The sequence below is a fragment of the Odontesthes bonariensis genome, chromosome 16 (assembly GCF_027942865.1).
Source record: "Odontesthes bonariensis isolate fOdoBon6 chromosome 16, fOdoBon6.hap1, whole genome shotgun sequence".
NCBI lineage: Eukaryota > Metazoa > Chordata > Actinopteri > Atheriniformes > Atherinopsidae > Odontesthes > Odontesthes bonariensis.
In genome coordinates, this window is record NC_134521.1 from 36,038,552 (window position 1) to 36,055,710 (window position 17,159).

The 17,159-nt window shown below is 42.7% G+C and overlaps 1 protein-coding gene across 1 annotated transcript; it reads right to left on the reverse strand.

The window, feature by feature from the left end:
- Positions 1–893: 893 nt before the first annotated feature.
- On the reverse strand, positions 894–12,408 carry LOC142401530 (clathrin interactor 1-like). Its single transcript, XM_075486992.1, has 12 exons — positions 12,193–12,408; positions 7,707–7,811; positions 7,502–7,598; positions 6,746–6,854; positions 6,334–6,510; positions 5,637–5,805; positions 5,197–5,413; positions 5,032–5,113; positions 4,861–4,938; positions 4,395–4,714; positions 3,880–4,060; positions 894–2,693 (listed from the first exon to the last, which is right to left on the reverse strand). The coding sequence occupies exons 1-12, from the start codon at positions 12,231–12,233 to the stop codon at positions 2,341–2,343; spliced, it is 1,929 nt and encodes a 642-aa protein (XP_075343107.1). The 5' UTR covers positions 12,234–12,408; the 3' UTR covers positions 894–2,340.
- Between the last annotated feature and the right edge of the window lie 4,751 nt (positions 12,409–17,159).

The window sequence follows — 17,159 nt, forward strand, 5'->3', positions numbered from 1 at the left end:
ATGGTTATGCATCATGACAAAAGAGTAAAATATACAAAAGTATTGGGAAAAATTAATCCAGCTGCACAGCATCCAAGGCAGGAAGGAACAGTTGTCCAAAAAATGCAATTTCTTCCAAGAAATAACAGGAATGAAATTTAGAAAAAAAAGAAAAATCTGAATGTGAGGTACAGAGCTACTCCAACGTGCTGCCACCCTCAGCAGCGGATTCTAGAACATACCAAAGTGTTCTAGAGTCAGATGTGAGGCCGTCTGTCCGACAGCTAAAGCTGGACTGAAAGTGGCTCATCAGCAGGACAAAGATCCCAAACACAGCAGCTAAGACAGCGGTGCAAAAAGGAGTGCCAACAAACTCAAATGAACTGAAGCCACATTGTCAACAAGAGTGAGCCAAAATTTCTCCACCATGATGTGAGAGACTGATAACATCAAACAGTCAAAGATTACCTCCAGTTATTGCTCCCAAAGTGTTTTTTTACGAGCTACTGATTCACGAGATGTACTTTACTTTTTAAACACGCTGCTTCTGCACACTGGCCTTGTTTTTTGTTACATAATGACAGTATGTCATGTGTTTTCCAGCTGAGGTTGTGTTTACCCAACTTTAAGATCTAGCAAGGACCAAATGACTTATTATTATGTCCAGATATGTAAAGCCTTTAAGCTGAAAGAGGGTGTACTTTCCTTTTCACATGACTGTGTCTAAATCTAAAACTTAGAGGCTGCAGGAAAGTTGCACAGCAGCAGACATCATCTGCGCTTCACAAGTTTGACCAAACACTGCGTCACGAATGCTTCCGTTCTTTGGACATAAATCCAGTGTTACAAAACTACAGCCGTGATCAGGTTCTGTCCAGAAGCAAACAAATATATGTAGGAAAAAAATGAGCAAAACAAATGTTTGATGTTATAATTTAATGTTTTGAATGAAGTACAGAAAATATAATAGTAATAGTATAATCAAATCAAAAGATCTGTACTGAAGAAAAAAACCATCCAAGTAGACTAAAGTAAATTTGCTATGACTCTCCCATATGAACATAACCATCAAACTCAAAAAAATATTAAAGTAAAATCTATGGAATTATCCTTCTGAGAGTAACAAAATAAAGATTTGGTCATTTGGAGGGTAGTGCCTCAGAAAATGACAAGAGGCTCCGCTTCGCTGTGTTTGCACATCAAACAGAGAAAACTGGACCCATACAGGAAGTCACACATGACACCCACACAATCATTCACCCAAGAACCGCCAACCCTTTGGGTCGGTCTCAGCAAGCCCAAGAAATAATCTTTTAAAAAAAAAAATTTCTTCTATTTAATCCACAGAAACGAAGGGGAATCACATTAGTTTGAGGTAATGGATGTGCAACCGTTGTGTTGAGTGACCTGGTGAAAAATGCTGCATAAAGAGAAAATATCAGCCAGCCGTACTCTACATAAGAAACACTGACCGGCCCTTTAATGAGGAATGAGCTAATGCAACCAGAATGTACAGCCGAGTACAGGTTTCCATTGACCGTTGCTGTCTAATAATGTAAAGAGCCTGACACATTTGCTAATGTTGTGTCTGTAACAGCAACATTTTTTTATTGAACTACTAAGCATCCATCTGTTGTACACTGTCGAAGCCTGATAAAAAGAGGAGGGCAGACAAAGACAGGAAAAAAGGGCAGTTTGCTTGCCTTCATTTACATTTCATTCACACTCCTGTGGCTCAAGTAAAAAAAGCAACCATACAGTCCTGTTTGAATATGTGCGCTCACTGCGCCCTCTGCTGGAGGACCAGAGTTTTCACTCTCTATGTTCTGATGGAAATCACAGCTGAAAATAATGGAATGGCTTAAATTTAGTTAACAACATGATAATCTTAAGCTACAATGCAAAATGAAGGCAGTAAAGCCATCCTATTTGATCTCCCTGAACTGACTGAATTCTTAGTGCCGCGACAGAAACAAACTAAAAGAAGGGAAATGTTCTGGAGTTATGGAGAACACATGAAGACAAAGATTTCTCCCAGCAGGGATGGAACGACTGGACGCCGTCTGTTGACACCATGACAGCGGTTCTTATTTTCTTTGTACGATATTTTCAAACATCAAATCACTACTGGGGGGGGGGAGCATTAGTGGTGCTCCACAAGCTCCATGATCCTGTCAGCATACTGGGATGGTGTACATCACTGGTGCCAGCTCCCCAAAGAGAGCAGAAGCAGACAGTGAAACATGCAAGGTTGTCTTCAAGTACAGTAGTCCTACTGTCGTTCACACTCTCACAACGTCAGACGTGCTCGCTCTCTCTCACACACACACACACACACACACACACACACACACACACACTTCATTTCCCAAAGTTGCCAAAGTTAGCAAAGGCATCTTGTTTGGGCGGGACCACAGCTGGGTTGATGGAGTGAGTTAGGCCCATTCCTACTCCTGGAACCCCCATGCCAGCCATACCACCCATCATCATCGGAGCAGCCATGCCCATATTCATGTTAATGTTCATTCCCATCATGCCCTGGTTTACGGGGATTCCACCCTGCAAACCCGCGGCCAGGGAAGCAGGCATGCTCATCGTCGTGGCACTGCCTGCCATCATGGGACTGGCTGGAGGTCTTATGGGCGTCACGTGGGGCGGAGAGCTGAGGTTGAGTCCTCCAAAATTCTGAGCCAACAGGTTGACGGGAGGCACTCCTGTGCAAACACATATGGGCACAGCTAAATTGACTTTGTGCATGTACGGCCTCAGAATGAGTTCTAAGCAGATCGAATCTGTTGGATAATTACTCTGACCAGGCTAATCTGAACAATTTATATCATAATGCACCAAGTGTAGGCAACTGGTCCCAAATGATATGACTACAAAGAAGTGTTCTTCTTCCATTAATGCTTACAACCAAAATGAGCAACATATTCTGCATTAATGATTGGTTTGTTTCAATATCTTCTTTGATATCATCCTTTGCATTTAAATAGAGCAGGGGTCGGCAACCTTTAACACTCAGAGAGCCATTTGGACCCGGTTTCCACGGAAACACTGGGAGCTGCAAGAAATCTAAAATGATGATGATATTGTTTTTTTACCTTTACGCTTTGTATAAACAACTATAGTGTTGCTTACGGGAAATTTTATTTATGTAATGAACACATTTTGAACTCTTAAAAAAATAATTTAAAAAACCACTGAGTTGAAGGTGTCTTTCTCACCACAAATCAGGCTCCTGGTGAGCCACTCTGCTCAGAGGTAAATAAAAAATGAATCTGCCAAGGCATCAATAGATGCTGTATTTTCTTCAGATATTTTTCTTTTCTTACATTTCTCCATACTCGGGGTTGAAAGTGTCCATAAATGCACAGCGTTTTGGCGAGCATATACTGGCTTTCGGCGAGCGTGACGCATATTTTGAGCAACGAAAAATAATGAAAATAATAAAATACAATTTTATTTTAATATTTCAAGATCACAATAATCTTCCAATTTAGAACTACAAAAAAGGACTAACACAAATAAAATACATTTCAATTGGATACTTTTTAATTTATTTTCCCGAGCCAGGCGGAGCCGCAGCATCAGGATGAAAGAGCCGCGGGCCCCCTGAGCTAAACCAGTCAACTAAAGAATGAGCATTAAAAAGATGGGCTCATTCCTGAGCCACAGTTACATCTCAACTGGGTCATTTAACTGGACCGACCACCTTGTAACCGTTTATATGGAAGGGAGAGGAATCGAGTTATTGTCTGAGGTATGTGTGACTTTTTTCATGTTTATTCCACTTTACTATGAAGTTGGTTTTACACAATATTCCCACTAAAGCAGTAAAGTGTATTTAACACAGAAAAAGCCGCCTGCTGTGTAACAGTTGAACAGAATCAAACATACCTTGTTGCTGGATGATGTTGTTGAGAGTGGGTGGGGTCTTAGAGGGGTTGAGGCCTGCTGAAAGGAAGTCCAGGCTGATGTTGACAGAGGAATCCGACCAGGTTGATCCTAACGATCCTTGACCCCCGACACCGGCCTTCTGCTGTTGTCCTATTGGCTGCTGAGGCACGCCTCTCAAATTCTGAGTGAAATTACGTGTTAAGGTGATATTAAATGATCACTAAACATGAAAAACTAAATCTACAGTAACATGTGCATCAAAAGAAATATCCTGTCTAGATCCATGGCATATTTAGAATGTTTACCCAAACTCAAGGATGAAGGTTTTGACAAGCCAAGGCTGAATTCTAAGTCTTTATATCGTATTTTGTTTATCTGTTTATTCCATCATTAATTAAATCAAGTAATACACATAAAGCTTTTCAACTTTTCTTTCTATTGAATTTACCAACCGCTATTTTCCAGATCTTCTAAATAATAAATGGGGAAAACTTCAACCTTATTGTGGCACATACCTGTTGCGAGCGAGACAGGGGCATCGTAGGCATAGCAACAGATACTCCTGGCGTCACCCCTCCCAGAGAAAAAGTCATGCTCTGAGAGGCACTGAGCGTCGTGTGTGGATTGGTTAGCTGATGGTTGACTCCACCCATCAGGTCAAAGAGCTCTGCAGACGGTGGCACAGAGGAGTTGGAGGCTGAGGCCGCGGGTGACTGGGCACTGCCAAACAGGTCACTGACGGGCTGGGAGGGACCAGAGCTCGATGAAGGTGGAGGATTTCCTGGAAAGGCATTCCAGTCCCCGAATTCTCCGTTTGCATTGGACGATGCAGTAGCTGGTCACAAGAAAAAAATGCTGTGTTTAATTGTGACTAAAGCAGCCACACCTTTGCAATCCATAGTATAATGATAATTTCAGACCTGCACTACAGAGGTTAGAGGTTCACTACAACAGGATCTGACAGAAGGAAGAAGAGTTTACCAGTGGAGGTGGGGAGGCTGGCAGAGGCTGCAGGGGAGGAGAAGTCAGCAAAGCCACCAATGAGGTCTGAACTTCCTGCTGTATGGATGGACACACACACCAGTTTGTAAACTTAATATAAATATGTATTTCTCGCCTTATAAAAAGTGGGGGAAAGCAGACTGTAGATACCTGCTGCAGTACTCTGATTGGATGAAGGGTCAATCACAAGCAGGTCCGCCAGGCCACTGCCCGAAGACTGTCTGACTGACGACTGAGAAGAAGGAACATGGTGATTAAAGACATGCATAAAGTTAAATTGTGTGCCACGGGAGGAAAAAAAGTGTGTGCAAATACCATCTCCTCTGGGCTGTTGTCTCCCGTGTAGTTGGCGGCGGCGCCCAGGTCCAGGGTCTTGCTGCTCGCTGCTCCGCTGCGTTTGCGTGTGGTGGTAGTCGTGGTTTCTGTTGCTTGTGTGATCTGGATGCTTTTTGTTGTGACAGTTTCCTCCTCATCTTTAAACTCGATTGTGTCCTGCCTACCGTTTCTTGATGATCTGTCCTCCTCGTTGTCACTATGACAACCAGATGGGGGCTACATCAGCACTCAGGAGATTATGCTTTTGTTTGATTTATCTGCTCTTATTGTATGTCTGAGAGCGGCGATATTACTGCTGGTTACATAATGATTAACACAAGTCGCACATTAACTGTTTACACACAGCCAGTCGGTTACTCTGATGAAAACACAACTTTGAATATGAACGCTCTTCTCAACGAGCATTTATCAGACTTTACCTGATTCTGTCAGGCGAGTCATCTCGTTCCTTCTTTCTGAACTTGTTGAGTGTGTCATCGATGGTGCTGCCTATCTTATCGCTGATCTCTCCGAGCTTTTCGCTGAAGGGGAAAGCTCCTCTGCTCTTGTCCCAGTCCTCATCCCACTTACTCCGATCCAGTTCATTAGCTGAAATGAAGCAGTCACAAACAGAGACGAATCAATAGGTAGAATAAACCTTCTCATTCCAACCACATATGTTGTGTCATATCTATAGTTTAGCTGTGATAACCATTAGATCAGAGCTGCAGCAAGTAATCAAATATTTCTTCATTAAATTACATTTACAATGATCTAAATGCATGTAAAGGCATACAAAACAGGCCCAAAAATATATATATTGTTACATTTTCTACAAGGCTTCAGTAATCTCCAGAATCTATTGAACCATTTAAGCTCCTAACATTTCCTGGTTACAGACTGTATAAAGGTAGTCCTGTCTGTTTTATTTCATTCTATAAGAAAATACCTTTTTGCCCTTTTTTAAGCACTTGCAAACATGGGGAGAAATCACATAATAAACCAATATGTCAATTTTCTTGTGAATAAAGTTTAACTGCTAAGACAGTTTCTTTACAAAATAAAGTTTCAAATGAGACATTGTATTATAACTTGAATCCGTTCGAGCTGTCAAAGGAAACGCAGTGAAGTACTTACAGTTTTTAAAGCTGCCTCCTCCTCCACCCATGCTGTCAGAAGACACTCCAATATATTTATCCTTGTTCTTCTTGGCTTTTTTCCTCTCCTCTCTCAGCCTGTCGTCGTCCTGGATGAACTCCACCATCTCCTTCACCTTCTGACGCACATTGATACCCTGATCCTTACCATTCTCATCTGAACTCAAACAGGGGCACAAGACACACACAGAGTCAAAGGCAGAAATCTAAAACAGTGTAGCCAGTGCTAAAAAACTGCAGGGCCGTTTCATGTGGATGGTAGTTGGTGTGACATCCTGAGTTTTTATCCACTGTCACCCATCTTGGTTAATGGCTAAATGCCTCCATGTAAATGCACAGACGTTAAGAAGAATAAAAAGATTTTAACCAGTGATTTTCAGTGAGTAACTTACCAATAAAGTGGTAGTTTTCTAGTGACCGCAGGTCGTAGATGTGTTCCCTGGCGCTGGTCACGACTCTCTCAGAGCCATTTCTGATCAGATAGGCCAGCAGGAGTAAGGCCTGCGAGAAGGGAGACGCGTATCAGAGAAGTGGAGCGAGAAGCTGAATAAGGGATTCTTAACTGTGGGGAGATGCACGCAGTCGGCACTGCTCAGTGGGAAATAATATCTGATGAAAATAGGTTTAAAAGCCAGTTAAACAATTCCATATTTTTCATTCTCCTTGTGAACTCAAGCCAACTGCTTTCTGAGAAGATTCCAACTCACTGTTCCTTTGCTGTTGCATCATTTCTAATCTTTGCAGATCAGTCATGATTACGTAGGTATACTGAAAACCTGGATTTCTACACAGAATTCAGTAATTACTGAGAAGCACGCTGCTCCAGTACAGAGCGTGACCAACGCGAGAGTTTATTCCTTCTGAAATAACTGCACCTCACACACCATGACTATGCAGACAAGTTGACCCAATTAGGTTGACAGCAATTAGAAAAATGGAAAGTGTTCATTTGACAAAACAAAAAGAAAGATCAATGTGTAGTAACCCAGTGTATCTTATGTGTAAACACTGTCTCACACAAAGATGCACTGGGACCCACTTTAGTAAATTCCAGCCAGACCTACAGAAAGGAGCTGCCCAGCACAATGTAACACAGATGCAGCGCAGGCACAGCGGACAACCAGCTGCCAACCACAGTGCAGTCCTACCTTGTACACTCGTCTCCAGTTCTTCTTGTTGTCCTTCAGCATCCTGGTCCAAAGCATGTTCATCACCTCTGGGAACTGCTCGTACATAAAGGTAGACCTACACACAGAAACACATGGAGCCTCATTAGTGACAGTGATGGTGCGTCTCAGTGCGCTTACAGTAACCAGGTGTAAAACGCACCAACTGGCTGTGTGCTACACCTACTTGGCTATCTCTCCCATTAGTTGTCCAGAGGGTCCCCAGGGGTCATCATTGGTGGCTTCTCTGACCTTGGACTCTATCTCCGAGTAGTTCATCACCACATTGGTGCTGTGGACACAAATACAAATCTTCTATATAAATTTGCAGAGTAAAATAATTCATTTTAATCAACAGAATTGACGAGCAGAACTTTATCATTTTATCTAAGTTTTATTCAAAAACTGTCAACATGTCGCTCCCAACTGTCGTAAAAGGCAACAGTCTAGCTGGGGCGCTAACCCTTCACACAACGACTTAGCCTGAGAGCTACAGCGAAAGATTATCCCAACATAGAAACTTCTGTATCTCCCAAACAAAGACAACAAAAAATAAATGGTGGAACAGAGATGTGAGTCTGATGATGGGAAGAGTCTCACCTGACTTAATAAAGCCTTAATATAATGACATAAAGGGAGAAGATGCAGTGGGACATCACGGTGAGGTGAACAGGGGTGGATGTGTGGGTTACTTCCATGAGCAGGACTTCTTTAGACAGAAAAAAGCAGCCAAAGTACTGCAACTTGAAGCGCATCTTGTGTCATATTTTCTTCTTTCTGGTTTTTCTTTCCCATTCATTTTCTTTCATCTCCTGATATTCAGCCGTCTCAATGCTCCTTTACAGTGAGTAGTAGCTTTCCTCCCCTTTCTTCCTTTTCTCTTTCTCCTCTGGCACACAAGTGCGCTCCCAGGGAGAAGATAACGCGCATCTGAACACACGCGCTGCCTTTGACTGCGTTGTTACCAGCAGATACAGACAGCAAGGGCTATATTTCACAGTGACTCCTGCAGTAAAAGGAAAGCTACTGCTGCCAGTTCTGTGGAGGCAGATCAATAATGGAGCGTATTCATCACACCCAGCCAGGCGCAGCCAACGGCCGCCGGGAGCTGTTGGGTGTAACTCCATCTTAAGTTCCATGCCTCCTTTTGATACTCCCTACTCTTATGTCCTTTCTTCTGACATCTTGTTAGGTTTCCCGAACATGAATTTCTTCTCCGTTCATCCAGTAACTGTTTTAAAGAGTGGAGCTGACCGTTGCAGCTACGCAGTGAAATACGGGGTATATGACTTCTGCAAGGACCGTGGATATAGTTAAAAAAACAAAACAATTTCTTTTTTTTAAAAGCATCAATGACGATCGTACATGGGAGGAAACGAACATAACTTTCTCTTAGGGGCCTTTTTTGGCCATTTCCAAACCCAGCAGACTCAGTCCGTTGCCAATTTTGCTCAAACAAACACAGTTTTATTCAACAGGTCTACAATAAAAGCATTATGTCTAAAAATGAGACAAACTACAGTTATTATTACAGAACTGACAAAAAAATAATCACTTTTTAGTGTTCATCAAATACAGTAAGTACAATAAGCTACAGTAGAATAGCTCAGAGTACTGACTCGTCTCTAATAGCAAAACATAAGAACGTTAACACCGAGCCAGAAGGGGAAACTTTCAATTTACCCCCACCTGAAGCGTGGCAACTGAAATGTTTAAAAAGAAATATTAACAACAAAAACCACTGTACTACAACAAAGTGAGATGTTTAACGTAATGCTTGATAAATGGTACAGCGTGTCCAGCGCATGGTTTGACTGTGCTCACTTCGCAGGAAGAAAAGTCCAGATTCATTTCAGGAAGTGGCCCCCACCGTGCCAATCACATAGTAAGTAAGTAAGTAAGTAAATGTTTATTTTTATAGCACATTTACAAGTGGCAGAGCCGCACCAAAGTGCTTTACAGTCAAAAAAAGAGCTAAAAAAATGCATGGAGGAAAAGAAAAAGAAACAAAAGAAAATATCAAATAATAGATAAAAAGAGCTAGAGAACAGTGACTGGTGGAGATTTAAAATATGAAAAAGGAAAAGAAAAAACATTTAATAAGGCAACCAGGGGACACTTTATACAAGTGTTTAAAAACAAGGGAGGACCCTAACTAAAGGCCAGTTTAAAAAGGTGGGTTTTTATCAGGGATTTAAAACTATCTACCGAATCGGCTGCGCGGATGTGGAGGGGGACACGGTTCCAGAGAGTGGGGGCCACTATGGCAAAGGCTCTGTCTCCTTTTGATTTTAGCCTGGACCTAGGCACTTCCAGAAGAAGTTGGTCGGCTGAACGAAGTGCTCTAGTGAGGATGTGACGGTGGAGGAGGTCGGACAGATATGAGGGGGCCAAGCCATGGAGGGATTTGTGGACTATGAGTAGCAGTTTGAAATTGATACGGAAGTGAATAGGGAGCCAGTGGAGTGATGCAAGGACCGGGGTGATGTGTTCACGTTTTTTAGTGCGGGTGAGGAGACGGGCAGCAGAGTTTTGAACCAGCTGCAGACGGTGGATTTGGGATTTGTCGATGCCAGTGTAAAGGGCATTGCAGTAGTCCAGTTGGGAAGAGATGAAGGCATGGATAGTTCTCTCAAGAGCACTCTGGGGCAGGTATGCTTTGATCTTTGCTATGGTTCTTAGATGGAAAAAGCTTTTCCTAACCACTGCACTAACCTGTTTATTGAATTTGAAGGCACTGTCGAAAATAACGCCCAGATTTCTGACAGAAGGCATGATGTTCGAGGCGAGAGGGCCCAGGGCATCGGTGGAGAAAGCCGGGGGAGGATTGCCAAAGACAATAATCTCAGTCTTCTGCTCGTTTAGGTTGAGGAAGTTGGCACTCATCCATGACTTGATGTCTGCCAGACAGTCAACTAAAGAATGGATCGCGGCCTGCCCATCAGCTGTTAGGGGGAGATATAGCTGAACGTCATCAGCAAAGCAGTGGAAGGAGATGTTATGTCTGATCAGGATTTCCCCTAAGGGTAGGATGTATAGCAGAAACAGGATGGGACCTAGTATGGAGCCTTGAGGGACCCCGCAGGTTAGGGGGGCAACAGAAGAGACAAAGTTGCCGAGCTGGACAGAAAAGGTCCTGTCGGCCAGGTACGACTGGAAGAGTTTCAGGGCTGTACCTTTGATGCCTATACGGTGCTCAAGCCGAGACAGCAAGATCCTGTGATCCACCGTGTCAAAGGCGGCTGTAAGGTCTAGCAGCACAAGTATCACAGGGCAACCTGCGTCACATATAATGCTGTTAATTCTGCCGTGTTATCCGTTTATTGCTGAGGTCAGTCAACATACTCGACTGGATTATGATAAAAAGCATTCCTACAATTCTTAGAGCGCACATGTTATAGGTGGAGTGGACAAAACATTAGAAACTACTGACTCCATCAATAACATCTTAAGGATTTAACCTACTTTAGTCACACGCTGAAATATTAAGGTGGTGACACCTTTTTGTTTCAATTAATATATGATAAAAAAAATTTAAAAAAATTTCATCAAATTGTCTTTGCCACTTTAAGTTTTAGAGTTTTGGGATTAGACCTCCTCCATTTTATTATAGATCCAAACAACCTCAAAACTAAAAATGTGTCCACAGTGATGTACATTTCAGCTTTGCAACTAGATCAATAAAAAATGATGCAAATGGTCCAAAAGTTGAAGCTATAAGAGCCTCGAGATAAACGGTTTGCCTCATTAAACCGTCACTGATGGAAGTACAACGTTTCTGTTATTTTTAAGCAAGCTGTTCTTATACATGGGAATTGAAAGGTTTGATCAATTTTCAGATAGATCAAATTCTTATAATAACTGTGGCAGGGCTGCCATTGTTATTAAATCATTTTTTAATGGGATTGAAGCTGCTGTTCCTCATCTGTTGGTGGATTACACTCCAATAACTCCAACATACTACTGTACATAACAGACATGTGATTTAAACAAACAGCACAGTGTAGGAGCACTACAGCAGCAGCAGTGGCTGCAGGAGGAGGAGGATGATGTGTTGGGTGATTAACAAGCTTCGCTGTTTGGGATCAGGTGGTGTGGGCCTCGGTGTGGCAGCTGTGCTGCTGTGCAGGAAACAGGGTCCACATGCAGTTATGCATCCACTCCTTCCCTCTCCCCACCATTAATGATTAGCCGTGGTGTCGGTATATAATGTTGGCTGAACACACAGTGGAGATAGCGGGCATCAGCAGGGCGGGACCGGGCGCGAGGCACAGCACGCGCACACAACAGACCTGACCTGGGCTTAGCATAGCTAACGGTATTAGCTCACTAATAGCATCCGTTATGTGTGAGGCACAAACACATTCCTGCTGATGTTGTTGTGTTTTCCCTTACTAAGGTTATTTGAAACAGCGTAGAAAGAACCACAGCAGGAGATACCGCTGCAAAACAAATGTGTCACAAGGTTAAGGATTGGCTTATAGCCAGCTAGTAAAAGCTAACAGCTGAGGGCTATCTCCGTGACGTCACGGCCCGTATCCTTTCCTCTGTCAGCGATAAAAGCTGCTGATGCTGCCCGGCTGATGCCGCCTGACTAGCCCGTTAGCTCCGGAGCCGCTTAGCGGTTTAGCTTCAGCTAGCGCTCGGAGCTCCGCCTGTTCCTCGGTACTCACGCTTTGTCCACAAGCTCTCTGACTTTCCACATGTTCAGCATCTCCACACGGAACTGTGGGCTCGCCGCCTCAATCCTGCGTCGCCCCCGTGTCTCTACGCCGCCCAAGCCAGAGGTGGTGTCCGGTTACCGACGACAATCCCTCCGCTCCTTGATGAGCTCCGGTGGCACAGCGGCCGATGCGGGTAACGGACCGACCCCAGTTGCTACGGAAACGTCGTCTTCTGTCGACGTCACTGAGGCGTCGTGATGTGCCCTCACAGAGTGAATCACACAAAGATTCTAATAATAATAATAATAATAATACATAGGTTTTATATAGCGCTTTTCCAAATGCTCAAAGACGCTTTACATAAGGAACAAACAGAAAGCATAGACAAAAAAAACAAGACATTATAAACAAGAGAAAAACACTGTTACAGACTTTAGGCACATGGGGGGGGGGGGGAGAGGAACATTTTATCAGGTGTTGTAGGTGATTTTGAACAGGTGGGTTTTGAGCTGGCTTTTGAATGAGGGGAGTGTATCGGAGTTCCGGATGGTGGGGGGCAGGGAGTTCCAAAGGCAGTTGGTAGTCTACGTTGAACGCAGGTATACGGCGTATACCCACCTCTTTTTTTAGGGGATTTCCGTATACCTACCTAAAATGCTCCGTGTACCCACTTAAAATTCGTTTTTCAATTTTTAGAATAGCACAGCCACGTTTCATCAACTACCACTTCTCATGGAAGCCTTGTTATAATTTAACAATACAACGACAACACTTCAGAATAGCATTCATTCGGAAATTGCGGCAGTCAATCAATCTCCCAGGGATTCACTATCAGTGTTTTGACAATAACGTCCCATAGAAACTCTTCTTCTTTGTATTAGTTGAAAGCGGTGATTCTCTAACGCACAACAGCGCCCCCTATAGGAGTGGAAGGTGGAAAACTAAAATGGATGTGTGTATATATATTTTTTTATGTATATTACATATATAAACGAATGTAATACACATATATATATTACAATTAATTAATTCTGACAGCCCTTGTGTATGTATATATATATATATATATATATATATATATATAAAACAACCTGTCTCAAGATGTGATGGTGTTCTGCTGCTTTAAAACAATCACTCTGTTAGGCCTCGCTCTATGAGGGATGAGTACAAAGATTAAGTGCCACAGGGAGTCCCATTGCCACTGAGATACACAGCACACAGTCCACACAATCAAAGTGAGTTTATGATGTCCCTCATCCTGTCCCTCATGCATGCAAGGGGCAGGTAAGTGCAAAGCTGCGACCCCACAAACATGTTTGTCCCTTAACACGTTAAGACAGCATTATAAATGTGCTGTTACCAGAATGGCAATGACCAAGTCGTAGTGCATTACTAAAAGCCCTGTGTTATGTCATAGTATTGTAGTACTATGGTACTTAACTTTTCAATGACTATTACAGCGCGCCACTGGAGGTACGGCGTGCATTAAGGGGCTACTATTGGTCCCGAGTCCCGACCCCTAGTTTGGTACCACGGGCCTATGACTGGCCAACTATACAGTATACCCACCTCAAAAAGGTAGACTACACCACTGTCCAAAGGGTAGGGGCAGCGATGGAGAACGCTCTGTCCCCAAGGGTGCGGTACTTGGTCTTGGTGATGGGAGTGAGGAGGTTTGCATCAGAGGAGCGGAGATGTCGAGTGGGGGAGTAGGGGTGGAGGAGGTTTGTGAGGTATGGAGGTGCAAGGTTATTGAGGGCTTTGTAGGTGATGAGAAGGATCTTGAAGTTGATTCGCTGTTTTATTGGAAGCCAGTGAAGTTGTTGAAGGATGGGAGTGATGTGTTCTCTGGAGGGGGAGTGAGTGAGCAGTCGGGCAGCTGAGTTTTGGACATATTGCAGTTTTTGAAGAGCAGAGGAGGGGAGGCCATACAGGATGCTATTGCAATAGTCGAGTCTGGAGGTGATGAAGGCATGGACAAGTGTTTCGGCAGCTGAGGGGGAGAGAGTAGGGCGAAGGCGTGCAATGTTGCGAAGGTGGAAGAAGGCTATTTTAGTAACCTGGTTTATGTGGGATTTGAAGGAGAGTGTGGGGTCCATGATGATGCCGAGATTTCTGACCAGGGGGGAGGGAGTGACGGAGTGACCATCAATGCAGAGTGAGAAATGCTGGGAGGTGGGGAGGGTGGATTTTGGGCCAAAAATTATAATTTCAGTTTTAAGGGTTTTTAAGTTAAGTTGATATAACAATGCTTTACATGTAAGTTTGGATCAACAAATTAACAATTTCCCACCAATTTGCACTCTAGTGATAAACTGAAAACTCATCTTTGGAACTGTTTGACATATTTAGCATCACAACTGAAATCTCTTATTTTAAAAAGAGATTATTTGGCATTTGGCTCCCAATTAAAGTCCAATGGATATGTGCTTTTTGACAATCCTTAGAGGTGTGTATTAGACTCGAGTCAAACCAGAGCAAACTGAATTTCTGTTGGGATGCAGACAGCTGTGGGTATAAAACCATTTCTTAAGCTTTCTGTGTTTCTTGAAGTGGTTTCTGCAAACTCTGCAATAAAGGCGGTTTGACACCAACACGAGTTTCAAAACTGAGTAAGTAGATCCTTTGTAAGGGAGGTGACTAAGATCAGAACCTCTGCAGAGATCAGGGAAGATGCAAGGGCAGCCATCTCAGCAGCTCTTCCTCACCTAGAATTTTATTTTATCAGAGAGTAACTGGATGGAAACCACACTCAGCCCGCTTTGGTGGTAGTTAAATTCAGTTTATAAAAGACAATGGAAAAGCATTCAAAAGCAAACAAATCATTTGTGTTTTTCTCACAAATGAGGAAAGGAAATTTATTGTTGGATGTTCTAGAACACTTAAGAGCCACAACCTTTAAATATTAGGTCCTTCTGCGGGTTACGTGATCATTTTAGAGCGCTTTAGCGTTCTTTAAAATGAAACTATAAAATCATTCCGAAATGTTAGTTAGTATGAAGTCAGCATTCTTGGGTCTTTCAGTGATGTGAATGATATACTGTCCAGCAATGAGGAAGAGTCAGAGAAAGGATGGAGAAGGAGACAAAACAACAAGAGAAGAGACAAAGAGAAGAAGAAAGATTATTTGGAAATAGAGGAAACAAAAAAATGTAAGAGATGCATAAATAAAGAGAAGCAGAGGAAGACAGAAAATGATCACAGAGGAGTGACATCCTTTCCTTCCTTCTTTTAAACTCCTTTACCCATTTTCTCTGAGCCCTCTCCCTGCCATCCGACCCACATTCTCCCCCACCTCTTAAGCCCCTCTCCACTTCTTTCTCCATATCCATCCTTTCCCCTCCCCAACATCCTCTTCTATCATCCCTTCTCTCCCGCCTCTTTCCCTCCTTTCGTCACGTCACCTCTTACTTCCAGCTCCAGATTCCCTTCCTCCCCTCATCCACATATCACATAAACATTCCTTTTTTTTTTTAATTCGACTATTTGCATGTTTTAGGAATGAATATCACAAGATGATCCCAAATGTAAGATCTTTACTTTATCCTTAACTTTCTGTAAACTGAAGAAGTTTAACTTGTGCTTCCTCGTCTCCTCTCTCCTCTGTTTTCCTGCCTTTGACCCAGAAATTATTCATGGACAATCATTTTAAACGACATCTCGATTTCCATAACTCATCTGGAGGAGAGGGACGCTGTAAGGGAGGAAACACTGTAACCTTTGTAGAAGTCTCCTGCAGTTGTGATGTCTGAAGAGGGTTTGACACATTAATACTGTATTATATGATTACAGCCATCTTTAAAGCTTATCCCACATAAACAATGACATACAGCGACAGATAGGCTACAATGAAACTGTTAGACGAGGTGTATCACGTCATATTCAAATTCAATTCAAAATTCAATTCAAATTCAAAAATACTTTATTTATCCCAGAGGGAAATATTTAACTGACGATTTTTCAAAATGAAAACAGGGAGGTCTCATTTTGTTAATTCCCTGTTGCCTCGCCTCCTTCTTGGGTCTGCTCGAGCAAGTGTAAACAAATAAAGTCAGCGAATAAGGGGGAGCTTCTGGGGTCTGCAGCTTTTAACCTATAAAAGTGCAGAACTGCAGCTAAGTGATCCTACTTTCAGACTTCTGACTTTTCAGCCATTCCATTTTTTACCTCCAGATAATGATTTGTAAAGTGACACGAATAACGATGACAACAACACCTAAACTTTTGTGAGGCGCGCGCACAGCTGTAAAGGCTGTACAGTCGTCTAATTCTGTTATTTACGGCTGGAAAATATTTACTTGTATTTCAAATGTGAGTCTACATCAACCTTCTTAGGAAAACACAGCACATTTTGAGCTTCTCTTGATTCAAGGTGCAGGTTTGTTGCATTTATTGTCATTTACACCATCCTCACAATCCTCCCTCTAACTACATGAATATCAATTCAAATCGCACACCTCTGCTTTACATGTGACTGGCAGGATGGCATTCAAATATTGTTTTTACCACAAAAAATACATTAGTTGGCAGAAGATATTTGATATTATGTCCCAAATGTTTTGGAATGAATTTCCCAGTGGATCCTGAAGTCTGTTTATTGGCAATCAGAGCAGCCTGTGGACTGAAAATGAATCATTTAGGACAACTGGAGAAAGCAACAAAATATGGCAGCCATGAATTGGTAATCTGAAAGATTTTCCATTACGTCAGCCTGAGTGACCCCCCGCACCCACCACCCTGTAAAATGAATCAAGGTCACGATGTATAATTTGATGTTCTGTAGCTCATTTAAGTAAATATAAAGTGTGTGTCGGCCTTCCTTCAGTTGCTGTTTTGCAGCCTCATTACACCTGCAGAAATATATCTGTTAAGTTCTCTCGTAAGCTTTGAACTAAAGGTATTTTCTGAAGAGAAAGAGTCCACGTCGTGCAGAAAATCGTGATGACCTGGGCTGTGGGGCGGCTTCCTCACAGCAT

Coding starts and splice junctions, on each gene's coding strand:
- LOC142401530 (XM_075486992.1), bottom strand. CDS start 12,233: ATGCTGAACATGTGGAAAGTCAGAGAGCTTGTGGACAAAGC. Junction 7,812..12,192: donor AGAGAGCTTGTGGACAAAGC/GTGAGTACCGAG, acceptor TTGTGTCCACAG/CACCAATGTGGTGATGAACT. Junction 4,061..4,394: donor CCCTGTCTCGCTCGCAACAG/GTATGTGCCACA, acceptor AATTTCACTCAG/AATTTGAGAGGCGTGCCTCA.